Raw genomic sequence first — 18,243 nt, forward strand, 5'->3', positions numbered from 1 at the left:
GAGATCGACACCATGGTGAAACCCTGTCTCTACTAAAAATACAAAAAAATTGTCCAGGCGTGGTGGCGGGTGCCTGTAGTCCCAGCTACTCAGAGAGGCTGAGGCAGGAGAATGGCGTGAACCTGGGAGGCAGAGCTTGCAGTGAGCCAAGATCGCAACACTGCACTCCAGCCTGGGCGACAGAGTGAGACTCTGTCTCAAAAAAAAAAAAAAAAAAAAGAAAAAGAAAAAAGAAAATACAGTATTTTCACAGGAAGCAAAATCTGCTTATGTGCAAGGTGGAATTCTCCCATGCACGGGCTCCACAGGACTGAAGGAGTTCAGTGTGTGAAGATTTGGGTGTATACGTGGATGGTCCTGGAACCAATTTTCTGCATATACTGAGAGACAAGTATGTCTCTTTCCTGCAGGAAGAGGGGAGTTCTCAAAAGAGATGCGAAGGAATACTGGGAATATCACATTTTAGTTAGAAACAGAATTTTATTTTTGAAAATAGAAAAATCAAACAATATTTTTAAAATGCAATCTATTGATGTCATCATATTTGGTTTGGAATACCTAAGAATGCAGTGACTGAAATATCTGTTCTAAAAACATAAACATTTTTTGATATCAGTACCAACCCACTTTAATTTATGTGTGAATAAGAGAACTTCACTTGAAAAATACAAATATACATATTCAAGAGCACTACCAAATTTTGAAGCTTAATGTATTCATTGCCAACGTATTGTACATAACTAAAAGTCATTTTAAATGTTTTCTAAACAGGGACTGATGTGGATATCAAAAATGGTTTCATCCTAAAACTGAGTTTTAGCATTTGTATAGTATATTTACCTATTTAGTTAAAGCACATCACAATAATCTTTCACCCATTCCTTGTGGCTTATGTTTATTTTCATTTTTTTCAGAGAGGGAATCCTGCTATGTTGTCCACGATGGATTCAAAATCCTGGGCTCAAGAGATCCTCCTGCCTCAGCCTCCTGAGCAGTTGGGACTACAGGTGTGCACCGCCACACTCCACAGCTGATGTTTTAATAAAGTCCCACTGACTATCAGACTGATCAGACTGAAAACATCCCAGAACTTCAGACCAGGTTAAGGGGGCCAATGAGAAAATCATGAAAAGTGACATCAGATGAAAGCTGAGATCTGTGAAAGCTTCAAACCAGTTTTTCCAAGTAAGTCCACAGACCATTTGATAGGGTAAGCCCAGTTCTTTACACAATGTAGCAGCCATCATGCCTGAGTACTAATTGTTCTCTTCCCACTGGTTTTTGTGAAATTTTCTGTTCCGTTACCTTTTAAAGATTCTAACAAGTTTTTGACTGTTTCAAATGCAAACTTATTGCTTTTCTTCTTGGTAAAGGACTTTCTGTTTACAGATGGTAGCAATAGGGATGCCAGCCCCCAGGGCCGATTACTTGATATGGAAGGTCGATCTCTATCTTCCTGTTGTAAAATCCAGGCACTTTGTCGGGCCAAATCTACAAATTTTTGCAGCTGGCTTTGACTTACATTTTTGCTTATGTTGAGAGAAGTTTCAAATGGATTCTGAATGTACAGAGGAGAAGAATCAGGTTTGTTTTGCTCACTTCCCTATAGATTATTACACAGAAGAAAAAATGAGTAAGTACATGAAGGGCTTAAATATAAAAACAGTTAACTCAATAAAATGTCAAAACACATAAAACACCAGCATTAACTTTCAACAGCAAAGAATTTCTTTCTCAGGGGATTGAGTATGTATGCATGGTGGGTGTGTGTACTTCTCATTTTTTGTTTTTTTTTTCCCCTGTTGTAAGTTTTATGAGTGTTCTTTGGAGAAATAACTTAGGGCTTATCATCTATGGATGATGATGTCATTGCTCAGAGAAGAGGTATCTGGACTAAGTCAACCGACAAAAGTATTTTTAAAATAATATAACTTTTACCTAACAAGGTAGAGCATGAAAGGGGAAAAAATGATTAAAAACGCAGAAAGTAAGATGCAGATACGTTTATTTCTGAGACTTGCTAAAAGCATACCTATTATGGTAGAAACAGGAACACACAAAATTAGAACCCTTAAATTAAATATATTAATTAATGTTTCCCAAGTATGAGATGAGGAAAAAAAGAGGAGGAACAAAGGATTATTTATTTAGTGTTTTATTATTATTTAAAACACTAAAAAGTTTCCATTATCTTCCTATAGATCCAACAAAAGGGCTCTGCCACATAAGACAGTATCTCACAGAAATAAAAAAGATACCTGTAATCCAAGCATTTTGGGAGGCCGAGGCAGGTGGAACACCTGAGGTCAGGAGTTCAAGACAGGCCTGACCAACATGGTGAAATCCCATCTCTACTAAAAATACAAAATTAGCCAGGTATGGTGGCGCATGCCTGTAATCCCAGCTACTCAGGAGACTGAGGCAGGAGAATCACTTGAACCCAGGAGGCGGAGGCTGCAGTGAGCCAAGATCATGCCACTGCACTCCAATCTGGGCAATACAGTGAGACTCTGTCTCAAAAAACAAAAAAAAAAAGAAAAGAAAAAAAGAAAAGCTAAAGCTATGAATCATATGACCAACATAAGCCATTAGTCTATATATCTTTTCTTCTTTCAAATGATACCATAAATTTACTTAATTAACTATTACAAAGCCAATGGTCAAAATCCCCCGATGTGAGCAGCAGCTGTTATATTCCCTAACTTATTTCATGCTTGGCATCTCTGAGCTTTGGAGTACAAAAAAGGTGACGAACTTTGTATGCTTATGACTTTTTCCTTCTAGATTGCATTTGCAAAGCTTTCTGAATGAATCCTTTCTCTCTCCTCTCCCCAATCTTTTATTTTAACAAAGAGTCCATGAGCAGGGTAAGAGGGAAGGATGAAAAAAGGAGAGGTGAAGAAATAAGGAGAAAGTATATCTGGGTTTGTGTTTTATGAAGCCAATCTTGTAAGGTTTGTAATCAAGTAGCCAAATGCTAAACAGAATAAACCCAAACAGAGGGCTATCCCAAGTTATCTCCCACTTGTAAACAAATTTTGTCTAGACTTCTGCCTGACTGAGTTTCTTTTTGAAAAGAAAAAATGTCTTTCATCCCAGCTGCTCAGGGGAATCCAAATCATAAGTTCATTTGCTCAAAAAAAAAAAAAAAAAAAAAACTAAATCCTAAGGGCTCAAATTGAGGGAATCACTGAAATCTATCTTTGGGACTTCAGTTTATTCCATAGACACAAACCCAGTTTAAAAACAGCTGTATGTAAATAATATTTTTCAAGAAACTTTCTGGAATATATTCCATATCATGAGGGATACAGTATTACACTAAGTGAGGACAGAAGTCCCATGACATAATAACAAGGCAGATGCTAAAGAGCTAGCTTTTGCTATTTGGCGTAAAGGGATGACTGATCTTAGTCAAGTCATGTAACTTCTCTGGACATCAACCTCCTTGTTACTACAAATTACTATAGAAAAGAAATAAATAACATTTATTACAGTGTTTTGAAAACAGTTAATTAAATATTAGTACAGTGGAAGACCAGATACTAATAACTAAATAGTAAAACATTATTTACCTGTCGAATATTTATGGAATTTTTATCAAAAGCAAAACTGCCGAAATACTCAAAAAATTCCTTCAGTAGTAATTCTGTAACAAAATAAAACAAGGACAATCAGAGGGAAGCCTGTTTCAATCCCGAAAGGATCAAGTAAACAGAAAGACACTTACCTAATGTTTCTGTGTTCCGTGAAGGTTTAATTCTATTCAAGTCACGAACAAATGTGCAGTTGTTGCCTTCTATTATACATTTATCTTCTGCATCTTAAACACAAACAAAAAATATTTCACTTTTTTTTTTTTTTTTTTTTTTTTTTTGCCTGAGATGGAGTCTCGCTCTGTCATCCAGGCTAGAGTGTAGCGGCATGATCTCAGCTCAATGCAGCCTCCACCTCCCAGGTTCCAGCAATTCTCCTGCCTCAGCCTCCCGGGTAGCTGGGATTATAGGCACATGCCCCCACGCTCAGCTCATTTTTGTATTTTTAATAGGGATGGGGTTTTACCATGTTGGCCAGGCTGGTCTCGAACTCCTGACCTCAGGTGACCCACCCACCTCATCCTCCCAAAGTGCGGGGATTACAGGCGTGAGCCACCGCGCCCGGCCTATTTCACATATTTCAAAGATATTCCCTACCTCAGAATACAAATCTACGATTTAAATAAATTTAAGGCCAGGCGTGGTGGCTCACACCTGTAATTCCAGCACTTTGGAAGGCTGAGGTGGGCAGATCACCTGAGGTCAGGAGTTCGAGACCAGCCTGGCCAACTTGGTGAAACCCTGTCTCTACTAAAAATACAAAAATTAGCCAGGCATGGTGGCTTGCTCCTGTAATCCTAGCTACTGAAGAGGCTAAGGCACGAGAATTGCTTGAACCCAGGAGGTGGAGGTTGCAATGAGCTGAGATCACATCACCACACTCCAACCTGGGCAACAGAGCAAGACTCCATCTCAAAAAACAAAACAAAACAAAACAAATAAATTTAAGTAAATTTCTACTCTATTCTTTATTTAAATCATAGATTTTATAAATGATTGAATAATTATGATTGAAAGATTTAATAACGATTTAATCCATAATTTCTTGTCTATGATTTAATGATGTTAATTTCACTATGGTATAACTAATCTCAATTCTTTTTATCTTCTTTTAATGGAGTTAAATTTTAAAAAAAAGATTTGAGACTAGTTATGCCACAGTGAAATTAACATTACATTTAATTTAGCATACTAGAATTATTGTCTTTCAACAACCCAATGATTCCTAATCAATTTTTGAGGTAATCAGTTTTCTAATAGTAGATGGAAATGTAGGGAGTTCCCCCATCTTTCACCAAACCAAATTTCAGCACTACCTCTATTACATCTCCAATTCCATTCTTACCATCTTCATACATGACACAAACTGAATGCTAACTAAAAAAGCTTCAGGTAATTTCTAAAATGTAGCACTCTAGACTAACTGGAATTCAGTAATTCAGCAAAACAAACTCAATAACAGCACGTTAGACTCGGATATTCACCTTTTCTACAAGTATTTATAACTTAAGAGGTAATCATTTTCATAAATATACAACCACCATGAAATCCCTGGCCCACACTATCTGCAACAGATAATATGCTGTTTTCAAGAGCAAATTCCCACTCTTCAGAAATCTCATCAATGGCTACTTCCTATCTGAAAGCATTTCATAATTCCAAACTGGTTCTCCATCCTTTTTGTTCCATTCACCATTTGACTTATCTGACTGCATTGTGACTGTTTGTATGCTGTCCACTCCTCTGCCCTGGTCAGGAATTACAAAGGCCACTGTCCTATTCATTATTGCCCAACTCCCCACCACCAACCTGTCCCCAATGAGCATCTAGCATATAGCAGGTATATAATCAATAATCTGGATGATTGCTGATATTTTAATTTTTAATTTTAATTTTTTTTTTTTTTTTGAGATGGAATCTGGCTCTGTCACCCAGGCTGAAGTGCAGTGGCGTGATCTTGGCTCACTGCAACTTCCGCCTCCCGGCTTCAAGTGATTCTCCTGCCCCAGCCTCCTGAGTAGCCAGAACTACAGGCGAACACCACCACACCCGGCTAATTTTTATATTTTTAGTTAGAGACAGGGTTTCACTATGTTGGCCAGGCTGGTCTCAAACTCCTGACCTTAAGTGATCCACCCACCTCGGCCTCCCAAAATGCTAGGATTACAGGCGTGAGCCACCGTGCCCGGCCCTGATATTTGATTTTAAATGCCTATAATCACCAGAGAGATAAATAAGCCTCCTATAAATTTATCTCCCATTTTTTGTGGTTTTTTTTGTTATTTTTTTGTCAAGACCTAGTTACTTGCATCATTTCTCAAAAATTATTCTAGGTTTTAACATTTTAATAGCACATTTTATGTGCTCTACTATACAATTTATAATATGTTGAAGGAGCTATATAAAATGTATGTATGTATATATATTTCTACTTAGATCTATTTTTAAGGAACCTGGGCACATGTTTTACTATTTCAAGTAATTAACAGTTTATGTTTTTTTGTGATGCAGTGTCAGTCACATATATTGATGCTCTTTTAGCTGCTGTGTCTTTTTTCAGGAATGACTCTTCAATTAAAGCACTAAGCACAGAAGTAAATGTAACAAAAGTAGCAAAGCCAGAAAGCATGGAAAACACAAGAAAATGAGACATATGAGAGAACATAGTGGCGATTATAAGAAAACACAAAGAAACAGGGCAATTCAAGAGGAACCAAATATGAAAGTTAATATATGGTCCATCTTGCCCAGTAAAAACAGCCCTCAACTTTAAAATGTTATCTAATCATTTTGAAATCTACATAGTGAACTCCTACTATGAACCCAATACTATGCCAGGAACAGAAGACGCAGAGATGAAACAAAAACAGCCAGCCCTAGAAAAGCTTGACAGTGCTGAGGCAGGCACATAAAAGAACTACAACAATCTAACAGTTGTTACAAGTGTGTACCAAGAGCTTGGAAACCAACAAAGCACTACCCACTGGGAGGCAGAGAGGATGGCAAGAAAAGACCTAACAAATGAGATCCTGTACTTGGTTTGTCTGTCTTCTCTGGCTTAATCTTGAGATTCTCCATTAAAAAAAGCAGGGTCGGGGGGAGGGGGAGGCCGGGAGAAGGCCATTTCAGGCAAAAGCATGGAGCAATGAAAAAAACACAAAACATCAGGGATCATCAAGGAGTTCAAGAGTGGCTAAAGCTCCCGACTGGTATACAGGAATCAACGACTGGTATACAGGAATCAACGACTGGTATACAGGAATCAACGTAAGAGAAGAGGATAAAAAGGAAGCTGATAAAGGGCCCTGCATACAATGTGAAAAAGTTTGGTCTTTACCTTAGCTTAGGTTCTAAATAGTAGTTTACAAAATCCTAGAAGTTCTGGAAGGTATTCTAGGAATTCACGTTGCCTTCTATTAATAAACAAGCAAGGAAGCAAACAAAATATTTTTTTCTTTTAAAAAAGAACAAATTGATACTTTATTTGTGTATCAAATGAGAGGTACAAATTAGAAGAAATTTAGAAGAAATGAAATGATTGTACACAAGATTCAAGTCACTTAGATGATTAAACACCGAGTACTCAAGATGGTTTTGCTTGTTTCACAGTTTAAAATTGTTTTCTTCCTTAGGTTTAATGTCCACCAAAGTTGAACTACTCGTCAAAATTAGAAAGTATAAAAACCATGGATTTTGGGGGGGGAAAAAAAAAGGAAAAGGAAAATATTGATAAATTCTCCTCAAAATGATCTTCACCAAATTCTTAATATACATTAATCTAAGACAAGTTCTTTTATAGCAACTTCAAAAACCATAGGTGATGGAAGGCAAAAAGTGTATCAAATTTTGCTTGGCATTTATTGGCAATTCGCATCTACAGTGTGCTATATGCCGAGAAGCAATTGCAAACACTAGCCTGAAAAATTCTTTTACCATATTTAAAAACTACTGCAAAAATTTTAAAACAACCAAATTTGATGTTTCAAGTGAAATATTAAGGAATTCCAAGCTAGTTTTGCCTGTTTTGATGCTATACGATGTGAACATATTTAAATGTATTTTAATGTAGATTTGGAATTAAAAACTCAACAGGTCATTTAAAATTTGTCCACATATTGTATTCTTTTCCTAAAATAATTAGTGGAGGCTAGGCACAGTGGCTTACATCTATAATCCCAGCACTTTGGGAGGCTGAGAAGGATCGCTTGAGCCTAGGAGTTTGAGACCAGCCTGGGCAATACAGTAAGACACCATGTCTACAAAAAGTTTTTTAAAAAATTAGCTGAGTGAGTGGTGGCACAAGCCTGTATACCCCAGCTATTGAGGAGGCTGAGGTGGGAGGATCACTTAAGCCTGGGAGGCAGAGGTTGCAGTGAGCCAAGATTGCACCACTGCACTCCAGCCTGCCTACAAGGTAGAGCACAGTGGCTCACGCCTGTAATCCCAACACTCTGGGAGACCAAGGTGGGAGGATCCCCTGAGCCCAGTTCAAGTCCAGTCTGGGAAACATGGCGAGACCCCGTTTCAACAAAAAATTAAAAAATTAGCCAGGTATGGTGGTGCATGCCTATAGTCCCAGCTACTCAGGAGGCTGAAGTGAGATTACGTGAGCCCGGGAGGTCGAGGCTATAGTGAGCCGAGATTGTGCCACTGTAATCCAGCCTGGGCAACAGAGCAAGACCCTGTCTTAAAATAAATAAATAAATAATAAATAAAATTAAAAAAAAAAAAATAGTGGCCATTTTTAAAAAAGATAATAGAAAGTTACTGAAGGACTTTCTATTTCTCTATTACAAAAGAGGGTAATACTATCATATGTATTTGTGAAAATCACTCTCTTAACTAAGAATAGATTGGTGGGAACCAAACTGGAGATAAGGAGGAAAGACAATATAAGCCTTCCCAGGCAGAGGACAACAGGGCCTTAACATGGGCAGGGGTACCAGTACTTGTAAGACTGAAGGGAGCAATCAAGATGCTTAGGAGTAGTCTAAGATGCTTAGAAAGTAGTCTACTTTCTTAGCAGAAGAAAGTTCAACTTTTTTCTGCTCCTCCTTTTACAGCTTCTACTGTTTCTTAGTTTCTGAACTCCCAAAGTTCCGTGATTTTTCCCCACAATGGTTTCTATGAGAGTAGCATTAAGCATCACTGCACACAGCAGGAGTGGAAAAGGAAGTGCTACTTACAGGTAGTTTAGTGGTGAAGATCTGCCCATATCTTATGTATGGCTTACCTCTCCATTAGACTGTGAGTTATCTGGGACACTGTTCATACCCCCACTACTCCAGTAACACCTGACGCGTAGGAAGTAATCAGTAAATACTGAATGAATGACACTAAGGGATGAAATGAGCACAGATATTGACGCTGCCCTTTATTTTAATCTCAAAAGTGAGATAAGTGACCACCACTCTACTGCACTGAAAACTTCCCATTTTCCCTCAACCTATCAAATCTAGCTTTATTTTATTTTATTTCATTTTACTTTATTTCTCTAGGCTAGTCAAGTGAAGCAGTGAGAGTGGAGAAGGAACAGAGAAATTTGTAACTGGTTGTGATCAATTAGTTGTAAACACAAATCAAGCTTTTTTTAAAGTCAATTTCAAACTATCAACACTTACAGTGTTAACAGGAAGAGATCACTTCTAATATGGATAAGGGAAGGTAGCATGGAAGAAATAATTTAGACTGAGAGAAGAGAAAGCAGATTCCAGGCAGAAAAACAGTGTGAACAAAGAGCTAAGATGAAATGTTCCAAGGGTAATCACAGCACTGGCTGGAATGTGGGACACATAAAGAGGAGCAGGGAAGAGGATGGAAAACTGGGCCATGTCTAGAGAGCTAAAGATTTTAAACACCAAGCTACATAAATAGTTTGCCTTTTAAGGTCATTTTAAACAGGAAGATTCAAGAAAGCACTTAATTGAATTATCAGGCAGCAATTATGTAAGATGGGTAGAAGACAGTGTGCATTTGTGTGTATGTACCCCTTAATTATCTTCCCTTTAGCATTTACAATTTCAAGATTTTATAACATAACTTCTCCAGCAGACCTCAGCAAGGCTGGGGCACAAGAATCACTTGAACCTGGGAGGCATTTATAAAATCATTTATAATACAAACAATATAGTATGTCAAATTTAAAATAATGCACCTAAGACTGCTTATATGCTTTTCATTAAAAACACATTTAGAATCTTTGAAACATCACGAAACAGTTTTAGTATCTCTAATACAAGTCTAAACATAAGTTCAGATTTGAAAGTCATCTCTGAGACTGTGATCCAATCAAAAGTTGTATCTGAACAAGTTGTATCTGAAAAAGGTCATTCTAGACTTGGTCAACTAGGGGAAAAGCTCCAGCTATCTCACAACTGCTGTAAACAACCTTGCCAACTGATACAAAGAAAACAGAACTCTCAAAAAATGCTAAAGGCCCTAGCTTCCCAAATCATCTGCTCTTGTGACTCCAGTAGGCTTTAAGAAAAAGTCAAGACAAATTTTATGACTAATAAACAAATAGACAGGACTTTGGTAACACATGGTAATTATATTTACTCATAACATCGGAAAAAAGAAAATGGAGAAGTTTCTTTCTAGTCTTACCTGCTAGGGTTTTTAAGGAATCTAGTGTTGGAAGAATAGGGGGTGATCTTCTCTGGAGAAAAAAGATGACCATCATTGTAAGGGAGAAATTTGTAATCCATGCACCAGGAATACTACTTGTTAGTGAATGTGCTCGAGCCCAGCACCGTATACTGAACACCAAGGCTCTCACTCTTGAGTCTAGGGCACCATATATATAAAGGAGTTCGGAACTTGTCAAGGCAATCCTTCAAAAAATAAAAACAAGAAAAATTTTCAAATCCCCAAATTATAAACCAAGGATAAAATTAAACTTATACCAAGAAACATATCTAAATATCCTACTATATCTGAATGTATTCAGAACATCATGATTAGGTAATCAAAAGCATTATGAATTTGCAATATAAAATTTCATATGAATGGCTGAATATCAAATACATTCATTCCCATTAAAACATCCTCTTAAAATTGATAATTAAAATGTAAGCCAGGCTCGGTGGCTCATGCCTGTAATCCTAGCACTCTGGGAGGCCGAGGTGGGCGGATCACTTGAGACCAGGAGTTCAAGGACAACTAGGTGAAACCCCTTCTCTACTAAAAATACAATAATTCAGCTGGGCGTAGTGGCGTGCCCCTGTAATCCCAGCTACTCAGGAGGCTGAGGCATGAGAATTGCTTGAACCCGGGAGGCAGAGGTTGCAGTGAGCCGAGATCACGCCACTGTAATCCAGTCTGGGAGACAGAGCAAGACTCTGTTTCAAAAAAAAAACAAAACAAAAAAACCAAAAAGAAAACATAGCTCTAGGGCCAGGCGTAGTGGCTCATGCCTGTAATCCCAGCACTTTGGAAGGCCGAGGCGGGCGGATCACCTGAGGTCAGGATTCGAGACCAGCCTGGCCAACATGGTGAAACCCTGTCTTAAACAAAAATACAAAAATTAGCTGGGTGTGGTGGCGCATGCCTGTAATTCTAGCTACTTGGGGGGCTGAGGCAGGAGAGTCACTTGAACCCGGGAGGCGGAGGCTGCAGTCAGCCGAGAAAGCGTTATTGCACTCCAGCCTGGGTGTCAGAGCAAGACCCTGCCTCAAAAAAAGCAAAAAAAAAGAAGAAAGAAGAAAAGAAAGAAAAGAAAGAAAAGAAAGAAAGAAAGAAACAAAGAAATAAAGAAAGACAGAAAGACAGAAAGAAAGAAAGAAAGAAAGAAAGAAAGAAAATGTAGATCTAGAACTTAGAATATTTATTTATTTATTTATTTATTTATTTATTTATTTGAGACAGAGTCTCGCTCTGTCGCCCAGGCTAGAGCGCAATGGCGCGATCTTGGCTCACTGCAAGCTCCGCCTCCCGGGTTCACGCCATTCTCCTGCCTCAGCCTCCCAAGTAGCTGGGACTACAGGCGCCCACCACCACGCCCGGCTAATTTTTTTGTATTTTTAGTAGAGACAGGGTTTCACCGTGTTAGCCAGGATGGTCTCAATCTCCTGACCTCGTGATCCACTCGCCTCGGCCTCCCAAAATTCTGGGATTACAGGTGTGAGCCACTGCGCCCAGCCTAGAACTTAGAATTTTTAAATCAAAGTTTCTAAACATGATTTAAATAATACGTAAAACATACAAAGGCTCTTTATAATTATTAATAAATGGCTGGGCACAGTAGCTCACACCTGTGATCTCAGAACTTTGGGAAGCTGAGATGGGCAGATAGCTTGAGCCGAGGAGTTCAAGACCGGCCTGGGAAACATGACAAGACCCTGTCTCTACAAAAAATACAAAAGTTAGCTGGGTGTGGTGTCGCACACCTGTAGGCCTAGCTACTTGGGAGGCTGACGTGGGAGGATCACCTAAGCCCAGGGAGGTCGAGGCTGCAGTGTGCCAAAATTAAGCCACTGGGCTTCAGTCTCGGCGACAGAGTAAGGCATCATCTCAAACACACACACACACATATATATATATAAAATCAATAAAGACAAAAAGGCTTTTATTGGCTGGGCACTGTGGCTCACGCCTGTAGTCCCAGCATTTCAAAGCAGGAGGATGACTTGAGCCCAAGAGTTTGAGACCACCCTAGGTAACATAGTAAGACCCTGTCTCTATAAAAATAAAAAATGTATATATAGAAAAAAAACAAAATTTTAAAAATTTAATTTAAAAAAATAGTCAGGCATGGTGGCACGCACCTGTAATCCTAGCTACTCAGGAGGTTGAAAAAGGAGGATTGTTTGAGCCCAAGAGTTCGAGGCTACAGTAAGCTATGATCACACCACTGCACTTCAGCCTGGGCAACAGAGAGAGACACTGACTCTAAAAAAGTAAAAATAGAATTAAATTAAATTAAAAATATTAAGTTCCTACTGATCAAAACGTGTCTTGTAATTTCTACAAGAACCAACAGATGGCACAAAAAAAATATTTAACAGCATCAAGTTAAAACTGTCTCTAAAACTGTCTTTAAAAAGAATAGAAGAAACAAGGCCAGGCGTGGTGGCTTACACCTGTAATCCAGCACTTGGGAGGCCGAGGTGGTCAGATCACCTGAGGTCTGGAGTTCAAGACCAGCCTGGCCAACAGGATGAAACCCTGTCTCTACAAAAATTAGCCAGCATGATCACATGTGTCTGTCCCAGCTCGGAAGTCTGAGGCAGGAGAATTGATTGAAGCCAGGAGGCGGAGGTTGCATTGCAGTGAGCCAACATCGCGGCACTGTACTCTAGCCTATGCGACAGAGCAAGACGTCTCAAAAAAAAAAAAAAAAAAAAAGAAAAAGAAGAAACAGCAACTTAGAAATTCATGGTGATTAAGTGTTTTATGTATGAAAATGAAGCTAAATTAAGCTAAAAATAAATATCAAAAAGTATAAGGTATCTGATATAAAGAAAATAACATAATTACAAAGATAAATGTAATTTTGTCCTATTTTACATACTATAAAGAAAATATAATAATGATAGAAAGTACAGTATTATATTTTTATATTAAAATTTGGCAAGAAATCACAGACTTTACTCCATGAGTTTTACTTGAGAGAAAGCTGCAAGTACTTAGGATTGGCTTGTGGGTGAAGATTCGAGTTTAATCAAAACTGCTCTAGCCTTGATTTTCTGAATCTATTTTCAGTAATGATTATTTAGCCAACAAATAACATAGTGAAACTGAACTCATGCAATGAGAAGTTAAGAAATAAACTTCTCAATTAAGAAATTTTCCCTACTGTGGGCCAGGGTCAGTGGCTCACGCCTGTAATCCCAGCACTCTAGGAGGCCAAAGCAGGCAGATCACTTCAGGTCAGGAGTTCAAGACCAGCCTGGCCAACAGGGTGAAACCCCGTCTCCACTAAAAAAACAAAAATTAGCCAGTGTGATGGCATGCATCTATAATCCCAGCTACTTGGGAGGCTGAGGCACAAGAATCGCTTGAACCCAGTAGGTGGAGGTTGCAGTGAGCCGAGATCGTGAGCCACACTGCACTCCAGCCTAGGCAACAGAGCAAGATTCCGTCTCAAAAGTAATAATAATAAAAAAATGAAATAAAGAAATTTTCCCTGTTGTGAAACCAGGAAAAGTCATCATTACAAAAGAACTTTTCCCACCCCACTTTTTTAAGCAAACAAATCACTAGGATAATACAATGCACGTAGGCTGAACAAACGCCATCCAGTCTTAAGCTCTTCCAACCACTTTTGGACCTAAGTAAAGAGGACATTTGTCTAGTACACAAAGTTGACTATATATCTGGAGGCAATTCAAAGGTCAACTTCAAGTTGGTATTTTATTTTCTAAGTATTCTTAGAAGACTTGTACTATAAATAGGCATCTTTCTTTCTTATTTTACTTTTTTCTATTTTTGCCATCAGAAATTTCTCCTAAAAAATAGGCATCTTTCACACTACACACTACCAGGCTGCACAAGTAAGAATAATGAAATACATTTCTTCTCAGAGGTTAGATATGTGAACATTTTAACACAATATCCTAACACTGTTTAGGAACACCAAATTATCAACAGGTATAATGTAAGAGAAAAGATTACTTACTTTTCAATCCAAGTGATAAATTTTTTAAAAATTATTATTCAAGCATGTTTAAGATTACAAAGCCACTGTTTCTGTGTGAGAAAAACTAAGCTAATACATCAGAATATTCATATATAAAATAATAAATGTAAGAGATCATACCTATTGTTCGTAGTCAAATCACACTGAAATCCAGAGGCCTGGTGTGAGAACCTCACGAGTGGACACCGGGCATTTAATATTTTTTGCACACCCACACAACCAGGGCCTAAGTGGTCAAGGCACTCTCCTAACACAGACAGGATCTTCTGAGTTGCAATTCTTTCTGAAGGAACAGTTTTCACTTGAAATTCCATCAGAAAATTTCCTGAGGTCTGAAAAATAAACACATTTCTAAATTGGAGCTTTTGGTAAAAAAACAATTTTTTAATAAGCTTTTGTAAAAGGATGCTCTAAATCACTGCTGGCAAAGCAAAACAAAATAAGAAAAAAACAACCCACAAAATAAAAACTCTTCAAGAAATCACAGCCAAAAGCAAACTTAAAAGATCCCCAGCTGCCTTTTGTTTCTCCAGAATATAGAGAAATACAAAGCAATAACTTGAACGATCACTGGTTTTTGTAATTAACTTATGAACTACAGTATAATATGAATCATAAAGTAATACTATGCATAGAACCATTCACTCTATAAATTCAGTGAACATATACTTGCCCCTTCCTAGTTGACCATTATATTTTAATCTACGTAAACCCACAGTAGTAGGGAAGTACAGGCACAAGAAGAGCTTATCAGTAGAAGAAAGTAGACTAGATGGTGTAAACAGGCTTGTACATAGGAATTTCATATTTAAGGCCGCATATTACTAGGGGAAAATTTCTATTCAACAAATGAGTTAAGTGGCCATCAAAAAAAAATAAACCAGATCCTTTGTTTAATACTAAAACTCGCCAGGTGCAGTGGCTCATGCCTGTAATCCTAGCATTTTGGAAGGCCAAGGCGGGTGGATCACTTGAGGTCAGGAGTTCAAAACCAGCCTGGCCAACATGGTGAAACCCCATCTCTATTAAAAATAACAAAAAAAAAATTAGCCGAGTGTGGTGGCAGATGCCTGTAATCCCAGCTACCTGGGAGGCTGAGGCAGGAGAGTTACTTGAACCCAGGAGGTGGAGGTTGCAGTGAGCCAAGATCACACTACTGCACTCCAGCCTGGGCAACTGAGCGAGACTCCATTTCAAAATAAATAAATAAATAAATTACTAAATTACTAAATAAATTACTAAATAAATACTAAATTACTAAATAAATTACTAAATTTATTTAGTAATTTTTAAATAAATTACTAAATTTATTTTAGTAATTTTTAAATAAATTACTAAATTTATTTTAGTAATTTTTAAATAAATTACTAAATTTATTTTAGTAATTTTTAAATAAATTACTAAATTTATTTTAGTAATTTTTAAATAAATTACTAAATTTATTTTACTAATTTTTAAATAAATTACTAAATTTATTTTACTAATTTTTAAATAAATTACTAAATTTATTTTAGTAATTTTTAAATAAATTACTAAATTTATTTTACTAATTTTTAAATAAATTACTAAATTTATTTTACTAATTTTTAAATAAATTACTAAATTTATTTTACTAATTTTTAAATAAATTACTAAATTTATTTTAGTAATTTTTAAATAAATTACTAAATTTATTTTACTAATTTTTAAATAAATTACTAAATTTATTTTACTAATTTTTAAATAAATTACTAAATTTATTTTACTAATTTTTAAATAAATTACTAAATTTATTTTACTAATTTTTAAATAAATTACTAAATTTATTTTACTAATTTTTAAATAAATTACTAAATTTATTTTACTAATTTTTAAATAAATTACTAATTTATTTTACTAATTTTTAAATAAATTACTAAATTTATTTTACTAATTTTTAAATAAATTACTAAATTTATTTTACTAATTTTTAAATAAATTACTAAATTTATTTTACTAATTTTTAAATAAATTACTAATTTATTTTACTAATTTTTAAATAAATTACTAAATTTATTTTACTAATTTTTAAATAAATTACTAAATTTATTTTACTAATTTATTACCAAATTACTAAAGTCAAGTAAATTCTCTGGGCATGGTGGCTCACGCCTGCAATCCCAGCACTTTGGGAAGCGGAAACAGGCAGATAACTTGAGGTCAGGAGTTCTAGACCAGCCTGGCCAACACGGGGAAACCCCGTCTCTACTAAAAATACAAAAATTAGCCAGGCATGGTGGCGTGCACCTGTAAACCAAGCTACTTGGGAGGCTGAGGCAGGAGAATCACCTGAACCCGGAAGGTGGAGGTTGCAGTGAGTCGAGATCACACCATTGCACTCCAGCCTGGGTGACAAAGCAAGACTCCATCTCAAAAAAAAAAAAAAAAAACTGAAGTAAATTCAACATGGATCAAAGACTAAAATGTAAAAGGTGCATCAGTAAAGTACTACAAGACAATGAGTGAATGCTTTTACGATCTTAGAATAGCGAAGGATTCTGTAAGCATGACATAAAATTAGAGAAGACACAAAAGAATATGATTGCATAAAAAATTAAAACCACCTTAGGGCAAAGCATCCATTCACTACTAAAGAACAAAGCAAATAACACACATCATACAGACGGGTAATTTATTACAGTTTTAGGCAAATGAAAGGGAGAAACCCATCAAATTTTAAAAATGGGCAAAAAAGAGAAAAAAATTAACAGAAAAAATAAAAATGGCTAAAAACCATGGTAAAAGTTGTGCATGTTTTCTAGAAACTAAACAGAAATTAAAACAGCAATGAGATTTTTTATTTTTCAGCCTGGTAAAGACAAACAGGTTGGTGACCAGAACTAACGGGTATGGGAAAACATGTCTACACTGTTGACAGGAGTGTAAACAAGGGACATACTTCTTGTAGAACTTGTCCATATCTACTGAAACTTGTATACGTTGGCTAACTATTAAAATGGTTAGAAACTATGTCAAAGGAATATTTGCATAAATGAGCCAATTTACAAAGATGTTTACTCACTGCAGTACTATTCATGTGGTATACACTTTTTGGGAGCTGTATCTAGTTTAATAAGGTTCCCTATCAACAACTATTCCCTCTTCTAGAATTCATTCCTCCTAAAAGGATGAAGGCTCCAACAATGTTTATCATGGACATCTACCCCCTTCCTTTCAGCTGAATGGACTGGGCAAAGACAGCTGATCTAAGCACTGTAGGAGTGTACCCCACATTTATTTGGAGATCTCTACTGGGAACTGGTTACTGGGAACAGGAACTAAGTAAGGTTCAGAGGCAACCATGTGGCTAAAATATCTAACTCAGAAGCTTTGGGGCAGCCATATTTATATAAGCATGAAAAATAAAAGAAATCAGTGGGGGTAGGGAGGAAGGAGTTAAGGACAGAGAGAGAGCGCAATAAATGAAGGAAAAACATGTAGACAGAAACAGAACACGTCCTAGGTTGTTTTGTTGTTGTTTTTGAAACAGGGTATCACAGGCTGCCTGTGGTGGCTGTAATCCCAACTCTTTGGGAGGCTGAGGCAGGCGGATCACTTGAGGTCAGGAGTTTGAGACCAGCCTGGCCAACATGGTGAAACCCCATCTCTACTAAAAATACAAAAAAAATTAGCCAGGTATGGTGGTGCAAGCCTGTAATCCCAGCTACTCAGGAGGCTGAAGCAGGAGAACAGCTTGAACCCAGGAGGCCAAGGTTGCAGTGAGCCGAGATTGTGCCCCTGCACTCCAGCCTGGGTGACAGAGTGAGAATCCAAAAAAAAAAAGAAGGTATCACTCTGCCACCCAGGCTGGAGTGCAGTGGTGCAACCATAGCTCACTGCAGCCTCAACCTCCTAGACTCAAGCAATCCTCCAGCCTTGACCTTCAGAGTACCTGGAACTACAGGTACATACCACCACACCTCGCTAATTTTTTAATTTTTATTAGAGATGCGGTCTCCCCAAGCCTATGTTGCCCAGGCTGGTCTCAAA

At 37.1% G+C, this 18,243-nt stretch overlaps 1 protein-coding gene across 3 annotated transcripts in view; it reads right to left on the reverse strand.

Moving 5' to 3' along the window:
• Positions 1-460: 460 nt before the first annotated feature.
• The window catches only part of MTPAP (mitochondrial poly(A) polymerase), a 37,726-nt gene continuing 19,943 nt past the window's right edge, over positions 461-18,243 (reverse strand). For all 3 annotated transcript variants that reach the window (XM_054503142.2, XM_054503143.2, XM_063669728.1), the window contains exons 5-9: positions 14,356-14,567; positions 10,203-10,429; positions 3,731-3,823; positions 3,576-3,649; positions 461-1,603 (exon numbers count right to left, since the gene is read on the reverse strand). In XM_054503142.2, the coding sequence (XP_054359117.1) occupies positions 1,244-1,603; positions 3,576-3,649; positions 3,731-3,823; positions 10,203-10,429; positions 14,356-14,567 (966 nt within the window). In that variant the 3' untranslated portion in view covers positions 461-1,243. The remainder of the gene's footprint in view (positions 1,604-3,575; positions 3,650-3,730; positions 3,824-10,202; positions 10,430-14,355; positions 14,568-18,243) is intronic.

Source organism: Pongo pygmaeus, chromosome 8, assembly GCF_028885625.2.
Source record: "Pongo pygmaeus isolate AG05252 chromosome 8, NHGRI_mPonPyg2-v2.0_pri, whole genome shotgun sequence".
Taxonomy (NCBI): Eukaryota; Metazoa; Chordata; class Mammalia; order Primates; family Hominidae; genus Pongo; species Pongo pygmaeus.